We start from the raw sequence: 8854 nt of genomic DNA on the forward strand, positions 1-8854 counted from the left end.
TAGACGTGCACTTGACGAAATGAAAAGAAGAGATAATGGAGAGGAGCCGGAGCCCTTTCCGCACGGCATGGGGGCTTTGACCTGTCCTCATAACATTATGTCATCTACGTCCCCCGCATGTAATAAAGTGGGGTCTCATAAATAGTCATGCGCATATTTCTTATTTTATAACTAATTTCTTGAATATAATGCGCATGCCAACAACATATATCATCAAAATCCCCCACACCCCTACACTTGTACTAATGGTCAACCATATACCCTATTTTTTTTCCTACTCTCTAATTTGTTATTATCTATGCATGTATTAAATAAAAATTTCACTTATGTAACAACTAGCATGGCTCAACATATTATTTTTTTAAATTTAAATGATTATCGAAACTTGATATCGTACTATAATTTCAAAGAATTTAAAATACATTTTGGGTCAAATCATTCCTAATAGTTACAAAAAGAATCTTGATCCTGAAGACCGGATATGTTTGTTATATCCTTTACGATTTGTTTAGAAATAATCAATTTATGGGGTGGTTGGATTAACTTGTAAAATTTAAGTATATATATATATATGTGTGTGTGTGGGGTATAACTTGTAAAATTTAAGGATAATTGTGTGAAAGTACAACCTACAATATTATATTGTATCTATGCAGCTAAGTTGTCAAATTTTCAATTGCATAGCCTATTAATAATTTTATATAGTAATGTTCATAAATTTGATATATAATAATACTATACACTAAGTGTGTATATATATATATAAAATATATACAAACCTTCAAGTTTTTTAACATTAATATTTTAAAAAGCAATATACAATATTAACTATATACAATTTTAAAGGTGTTTGTACATTTATATACAATATTATACATTATTATATATAGCTAATTTCATCTTTTTCTTGAATGCAAGCACCAAAGTCCTACTCCTCCTCCCCCCTCCCCAAATAAAAATTACACAAAAACACCTCTAAATTCATATTTAGGATCTTCAATAAATATCCAATTTGTTGCCATAATAACCACTCGAAATGAAACTTATTTGTAGAAATCCATTTTTTCAAAACTAACAGTTTCGAGGTTCAATAAATCTACCTTTGGAGTTTTTGCTCCTTGTTCATGTTCTCGGCCTTAAATTAATGAATAATATTTTTTAGCTTTAAAGATCATTATTGTTCAACAAATTCAATTCAATAAATTCGAATTCCTTAGAACATAACAACAATTTATATATATTTTTTCCAGATTTATTATTCAAATGAAATCAACTGAAATAAACTACTCTCAAAACAGAGAAAACATATCTGAAAATTGTAGATGAAAGCAATGATCAGATTTTTGTTCTATTTTCTTCTTCACACATTCGATCGAACAATGAGCCAATTTGCACAAGATTTTAAATATAAATCAATTTTAATAACATTGCTATTTCAGTTGTATTTGTGCGTAATTATTTCTAAAATTTATAATTCTATGCTTATGATCAATTTTCCATTTTTTTCTTTGTAGTAAAAGAAAAATTCTCCTAGAACTCCCATGAGAGATATATAGGTTCTAAAGTGAGAAATATATATATATATATATATAATAAAAACAAGCTAAGTCAATCACTAGTACTCCTGTTTTTTTGTGGCATGCCCGCAACTTCCACTAGTTGATATAATTAAATAATTGGAGCGAGTCAATAAGATAATTAAATAGATTTTTTTTTATTTTTTAAAACATAGTTTAAAATAAAAATCAGATTTCAACAAAATTCAATGAAAAAATCATTCAAATTGATTGAGTAACTTTCTAAGTAAAATATCAATAGTTGAGTGATTTTTGAGTTATAAAACAATGTTGAGTGTCTTTCTAAGTGAACAATCTAAGTTAAGTGACTTTGTTAGTGCACTATTCGAAATTGAGTGAGCATACGAGAGATTATTTGACTTTTGTTCATACCCATTTTGATAAAAGGAAATAACTATTAAATTAAACTATTCTTTTTTCAAAAAAAATAATTAAAAGAGGGACTCTGCATTTAATTTAATTTAATTTAATTTTAAAAAAAGGGCACTTTTGTCAGGTAGTAGAATTTAGCTATAAAAGGGTACTCACGTTAAGCATCCTGTATCATCCATCACACCAAACTTGTTTTTATTAATCCTTGCTCCCAAACGTTTCTCTACTTAGATCTAAAAAAACTGATATTCTTCTTCTTTACTTTTAAGTTTTTAGAGCACTATGGGTAGTGAAGCTTTGGAATTTTTTTCTTGTGATAATAATAATAATAATCATGGTTTTTGCTATGAACCAAAAAAGAACACAATTATGGAGGAAACTGATAATCTTTCCATTATTCATGATGGTTCTTGGTTTGAAGAAGAGATTGATGTTGATCTCAAATGGTCTTTTGCTTTGAACAGGTATATATATGTATATTTTTTGTCAATCTCCATTCAAATTGTTATGTTCTGTGTATAGAACTTAAATTCTATAAATAAAATCTGATTAAACGTTAGGATGTTATGAAACACGTTCACATCGACTCTTTAATACGTTTTATAATTAAATTTTCTCTTTTAAAATTGCTTATCTTCTTCCTATGTATCTTTTTTTCGTCATAGATTATTATATAAGCAACATGACTTGCCTACCATGGAATATATGATTTAAAGGGCAAGGGGGGGGGGGGGGGGGGGGGGGAGGGTTCTTTTCCTTTTTATATGATTAGATTAGACAAGAAAAATCAACTATATAAATGTTTACATAAAAATAAGTCAGATAAACATGAAAATAAAATTAAGTGAACAAATGAAGTAATTATTATTTCTTTATAAATATTATTTTATCCGTCTCATAGTACGTTTTCATATTATTATGAATATATGTTGTAAATTATTTGTTATTTTTATAAAATTAAGGTAAAATCAATTGATTTATTTTCATTTTGCTTTTAAAATTAATTATTTTTAAAAGTGTGAGCAATATCAATCATCTGCATAAATATTATAAAGTTTTTAAAAGTTCAATCATTATTATAATCTTTATATGTACACATTTTTGTCGAAAGAATTAATTATATATCTAAATTCTTTAACCTCCATTCATTTGTATATTTTATAGTCCCGTAAAAACTGTTTTTAAAAGAAAAACTTTTAAGGGTAAAATGAGGAAAACATAATTAATTTTATTTTGATCTTGTAAATTACAAGTAATTTAGGATAAATATTTTTAGTAATGTGGACAAGTAATATGAGACGGAGGAAACAATCTGAAATTAATAAATTTAATAACGTGGATAAGTAATATAAAACGAAGAGAGTATCTTACTTAAAGATTTGGATAATTGCTTGGAATGGATTGACTAATTAATTTTGACTTTCTTGTTTTTACAAGTGTGCTGCACAAAGGAACAAGCGAGTACCAAGATATTGCTCTTTTGGACACCAAACACTTTGGGAAGGTAGATATAAATAATTTTTAATACTTTTTTTATTGGAAGAAAAATTAAAAAAAAGAGGTTGACCCAAGTTAATATATAATATTATTGTTGTTATTAAAATATATGCATGCATTGTAGATATTGGTGATAGATGGGAAGATGCAGAGTGCAGAAGTGGATGAATTTATATATCATGAATGTCTCATTCATCCAGCTCTCTTATGTCACCCAAAGTGAGTATTTAATTAATCAATATAATGATGCCATTTAATTTGAGTATTATTAGCTAGCTAGAATTATACTATTTAACTAGTATAATTGGATTAGCTGTAACTACCATAATTAACTAAAAAGTGAATATTCTTATAATTATTATGTATAATAATAATGATGAATTTTGCAGCCCCAAAAATGTGTTCATAATGGGAGGTGGTGAAGGGTCTGCAGCAAGGGAAGCTCTTAGACACAAATGTATGGAGAAAGTTGTCATGTGTGACATTGATAAGGTAAATTACTTACAAGGAAACATAAAGATGAATCGAACTATGCTTATTATTATTAATAAAGCAAACCAAACATTCACTAAGAAATAACACTCAGATAACTAATCCCGACATTACTAATTTCAACATAGCTAAACTCATCACAACTTATATACTAGTATATCCTTTTTTTAGTTTACGATCGAATGTTTAATAAGCAACACCTGAAATTCTTATTTAAAATGTCTAATAGAAATTATATTTACTTTGTTACAGGAGGTTGTTGATTTCTGCAAGAAACATCTAACAGCAAACCATGAGGCTTTTCTTCACAAGAAGCTTAACTTGGTCATTAACGATGCCAAGTAACTATTCTTTCTTTCCAGAGGCGTATCTAGAGGGGGTGCCGTGGGTTCACGTGAACCCATGCTCCCCTCTCTAGATCGTTATATTTTTAAAAAATTATTTAAATATAGATGTGTGAACCCATGATCAAAGTATCATATAATAATACGATGATGATTAGGTGCACCTCTCTAAGTGAGGATAGAAATTTGAATCTTATATCTATTTTGTCTTTTTGAGTAACACCACTCCAAGTGGTTATCGGTGACACTTTTGACGTTTCAACTAATTTTTCTTTTGTATTTTTGCCTTTAATCTTTCAAAATTTTCAAGTGTCTTACATTGAAAATTTCTAAAAAATTTAGCACTGTAAATTTTTTATCTAATTAAATCAAATGTGTATATTAAAATTTAAAACTAATTGTATTATATATTTTGGATCTATAGTTTTTAAAATTTAATGGTTCATATTTAGAACCTAAAAGTCAAATGATCAAATTTATATTTAAGATACATTTCTTCATAATCATGCACCCATCTAGCCGAAATCCTGGATACGCCTCTGTTTCTTTCTTGCTAGCTTACTTGATTTTCTTTTCAATCCTCAGGAGTAAAATGTATTCCCCTACAAGTAGGATGTAAGTCAATAGTTTGCAATATTATGAATTTTACTAGATTTTAGTGTGTCAAGATACGTTCAGATAGATATATCGCAAGATAAATGAGTCAAAATTAGGTGTGATTTTTTCTAGATATATTGCATCCAAGTGGATTCACATGTATCTGAGATACATAAATAGATAAATCTCGCTTGCCACTCTCATATCTCACTCGTGTATCTAGCGTCCCAGATACATGTGAATTACACCATATACATGTATATTGTGTACTGTATCTAGTGATTTGCATGTATTTGACTTGACATCTGGAATGGAATTATTAAATAGTGAGATAAAACTATATGGAGAATCAATAAATTATGATAGGAATATTTGCATAATTAGGTAGTTGCTTCCTTAATTTATGAATATATGTCCTCGAGGGTGTAATTAGTAATTGAAGTTGGCTTTATCGTATGTTGTTGAGTTACTCATTACTGGTTTGATTTTGCATGAATAATGAAGAGCTGAGCTAGAGCAGAGGCAAGAAAAGTTTGATATCATAGTTGGGGATTTAGCTGATCCAGTTGAAGGAGGACCTTGTTACCAACTCTATACCAAATCTTTCTATCAAAATATCCTTAAACCTAAGCTTAACGATACTGGCATCTTCGTTACTCAGGTTATCTCTCATTCTTCGTTATTCTCACATCTATAATATATATATATCGACTCATATCAACTGATCTGGCCAAAAATGTTATTGTTAATGTATAACAGGCTGGACCAGCAGGGGTTTTTACACACAAGGAAGTTTTCTCATCCATTTACAACACAACCAAGCAGGTTTTCAAATGTAAGTCTTACCAACTTCGTAAGAGAAAATTATAGTTTTGATAATTTTTTCTTACATAATGTGTTATGTTGATGCAGATGTGCTGGCATATACAGCTCATGTACCCTCATTTGCTGATACTTGGGGATGGGTTATGGTTAGTACTGATTATTAGGATTTACTCCAAATTAAGAAATTAATTGAATATTGACATGCAATAGTTATGACAAATTATTTGATACCAATTGCAGGCTTCTGACCAACCATTTTGTCTTGATGCTGGAAAATTGGACAAGAAAATAGCAGAAAGAATTGAAGGAGAATTGTTATATCTTAATGGTGCTTCATTCTTCTCTTCCACCATCTTGAACAAGACTGTTGCCAAAACGTAAGCTCCATTAACAATTTCTTCTTCTTTTGATCAATAAAAGCCTTTGGCGGAGCCAGCATCAGGAGTTAGGGGTTTGAACCCATAACTTCAGTGTGGAAAGTGTTTCCATGGGTCATTCCTAATTACTGAGTTGTCAATCAATTTTGTTATGGAAAAAACCCCCGAACCCTCACTTAGCTCCGCCCCTAATTCCACCAATTTTTTTTTTTTTGGTTTAACAAAAAAATATTGTTTTACTTTGATGTCAACAGGCTGAAGAATGAGAGTCATGTGTATACTGAAGATGATGCAAGGTTCATTCATGGGCATGGATTGGGATGTAGAAATTGAGGCAACAAGGTTTTCTGATGGGGGAACTGTACAGCCAAATGTTTGGGAAACAAAGGAATATGAAGTAGGGGTGAGAGGGGGAGAGAGGTGGTGGGGTGGTGGTGGTGGTGGTGGTTGAAACATTAATGATTTCTTAAAGATATTGGTTATTTAGTAGCTTTTGATTTGGTCAGCAGCATAGGCTTAGGCTTATTCTGATTGTCCTAAGACTATATTTACTATTTCATGTAACGGCAAGATTTGAAAGAAGAAAAAACATTTTCTATCACTGTCTTCTTTTTATTGTGTTTAATTACAAGAACCCCTACACCCCTTCACAATTTATTAATTATTTCCTCGGTTCTATATTAACTGAATTTTTTGGGTTTTTTTTTTCATTATTCAAAGTTTAAGATGGTATTTGAAATTTTTTCCATATTTCTCTTTTTCTTTAATTAAGTTAGATATTTTATAGGAGATAAATTGTACTACTTTCAAAGTTGTATTTATGATTTCACAAAGAACAATACTGGAAAATATGATTTAAATTATCTCCTTAAATATTTTTCTTAATAAATGTGCATTGCCTAAGTAAAATAAGGCTAAAAATATGTACCCAATATTTATGAGAAAAACTCTTCAAAAATCACCTATAACAGACCTTTCTAGCCCCCAAATTGTCAAAAATATGAAAATGGGTTCGAATATATTTTTAACTCAACGATTTCGTCACAAAAACCCAATTTTCACTGCTAAAAGTCTATTTTTCTGTCGTTAAAAGTGTCCACCAGCAACCTTTGAAACATCTCTTTGATCCTCAAAACAAAAAATTGTCGTTAAAAGTTCATCCAAGCTCATCGTTGACAAATCTTTTGCTTCTCTAATTGCAATGACCTTGATCTCCCACGACCTAGGTAGAGTCCTCAACACTTTATCCACCTGTTCCTCAGTAGTATATATTTTTCCCAAAGACACCAGTTCATTCACAATAGTAGTGAATCTAGTAATAATATCTTGAAGTGATTCACCACTCTCCATCTTAAATGCTTCATATTCAGTGGATAGTCTAGCAATTCTAAATTTTCTTACTTGGGGAGTTCCTTCATATGCATTGACTAGTGTGTCCCAAATTTGTTTCGATGTAGTACAACTAGAGATGCGATTGAACTCGTCAGGTCCAAGTCCACATACAAGGGTGCACTTAGCTTTAGCATTCTTTGTGAGTATTCTATAATCAGCTTCTCCATATTGAGCCTTGGGCTTTGGAATGACTTTCCCTTCATCATCCTTCATCATAGGAATAAGAGGACCATCTATAACTCTCATCCATAATTCATAGTCATGGGATTGTAGAAAATCCTCTATTCTCGCCTTCCATCATGCGTAGTAATGTACATTGAATAGTGGTGGTATGTTGATGTGTTGACCTTCACTGTGTCCAAGAGGAGGTGCAGAATTCATAGTGATCTTATCTTGAGTTATTAGACTCTACAAAGATAACATGCTCTGATGCCAATTGTTGAAATATTGACTCCCAGATTTGCCTAAGGAACAAGTATATTCTATATGTTCCTTTGTAGATCACAACAGTTACGTTATGTAAAACAAATAAAGTAATGACACAATATTTTATCGCGAAAAACCCCGGCTCATAAAGGGTAAAAAACCACGACCTACACCTCTGTAGGATTTAACTCCACTTCATTAAATTATGAGCTTCAACAAAAGATTACAAACCTATGTAACCTAAGGAATTATAAACTCTAATTCCTAGACGCTAACAACCAACTAGATCGTCGACTCCACTCAAAGTTAAGAATTTAGATTACAACTCTTGCAATCGTAGGAACTAACTCTAATTCCTAAACTCCAACACAAACCCCCCAAGGCTTATGTTCCCAAGTCATTAAGTCGCCCCAACTTGAAAACTCTATTCCTACTCCAGTTTATACTTTACTGGATCTAGAAAGAATTAAAAATACAACTTGATAAAAACTCAATACAAGCAAACTTGACTTAAGAACTATAAAACATAAGCCTATTCTTCAATTCTTGTTTCCTTGTGTTGGCTGCACTTCGTAATCAGAAATCACTCAAGTTTGAACTCCCTCTATTTGATTGTATTCTGCTTGTAACTCTCTGTTTAAGTGCGTGCTTTTCGTTGGATGATTCTTGCTCTATTTATAGACTAAGTACACCAAGAATCCTTTTCCTATTTCAACTTTGTTTCCTTATCCATGTGGAATTTGGAAATTCTTGTAAAATAATTGTATGCACGCTTCCTCTTCCTGGAAGGAATTCTTTTTATGAAAGTAAACCTTTTTGCATTGGTTTCTTGTCGAAAAAGCAACCCTTCCACCTCTTTATAACTTCTAATTCGTGTGGTTGACGTTCTCTTTATTCTAGTCGGATTCGGTTTGAAAGGGACATGTCGGCACAACCGGTTCCTTTCATCTGTTCC

The 8854-nt window shown here is 30.9% G+C and overlaps 1 protein-coding gene across 1 annotated transcript; it reads left to right on the forward strand.

Moving 5' to 3' along the window:
- The first annotated feature begins 2136 nt into the window (after window positions 1-2136).
- LOC125841505 (thermospermine synthase ACAULIS5) lies at window positions 2137-6488 on the forward strand. The gene is made up of 10 exons (XM_049520656.1): window positions 2137-2413; window positions 3387-3453; window positions 3571-3665; window positions 3836-3938; window positions 4191-4279; window positions 5384-5540; window positions 5639-5714; window positions 5792-5850; window positions 5945-6081; window positions 6336-6488. Exons 1-10 carry the CDS (start codon window positions 2232-2234, stop codon window positions 6412-6414), a joined length of 1044 nt encoding a protein of 347 aa, XP_049376613.1. The 5' UTR covers window positions 2137-2231; the 3' UTR covers window positions 6415-6488.
- Window positions 6489-8854: the final 2366 nt, after the last annotated feature.

Source organism: Solanum stenotomum, chromosome 10 (genome assembly GCF_019186545.1).
Source record: "Solanum stenotomum isolate F172 chromosome 10, ASM1918654v1, whole genome shotgun sequence".
NCBI lineage: Eukaryota > Viridiplantae > Streptophyta > Magnoliopsida > Solanales > Solanaceae > Solanum > Solanum stenotomum.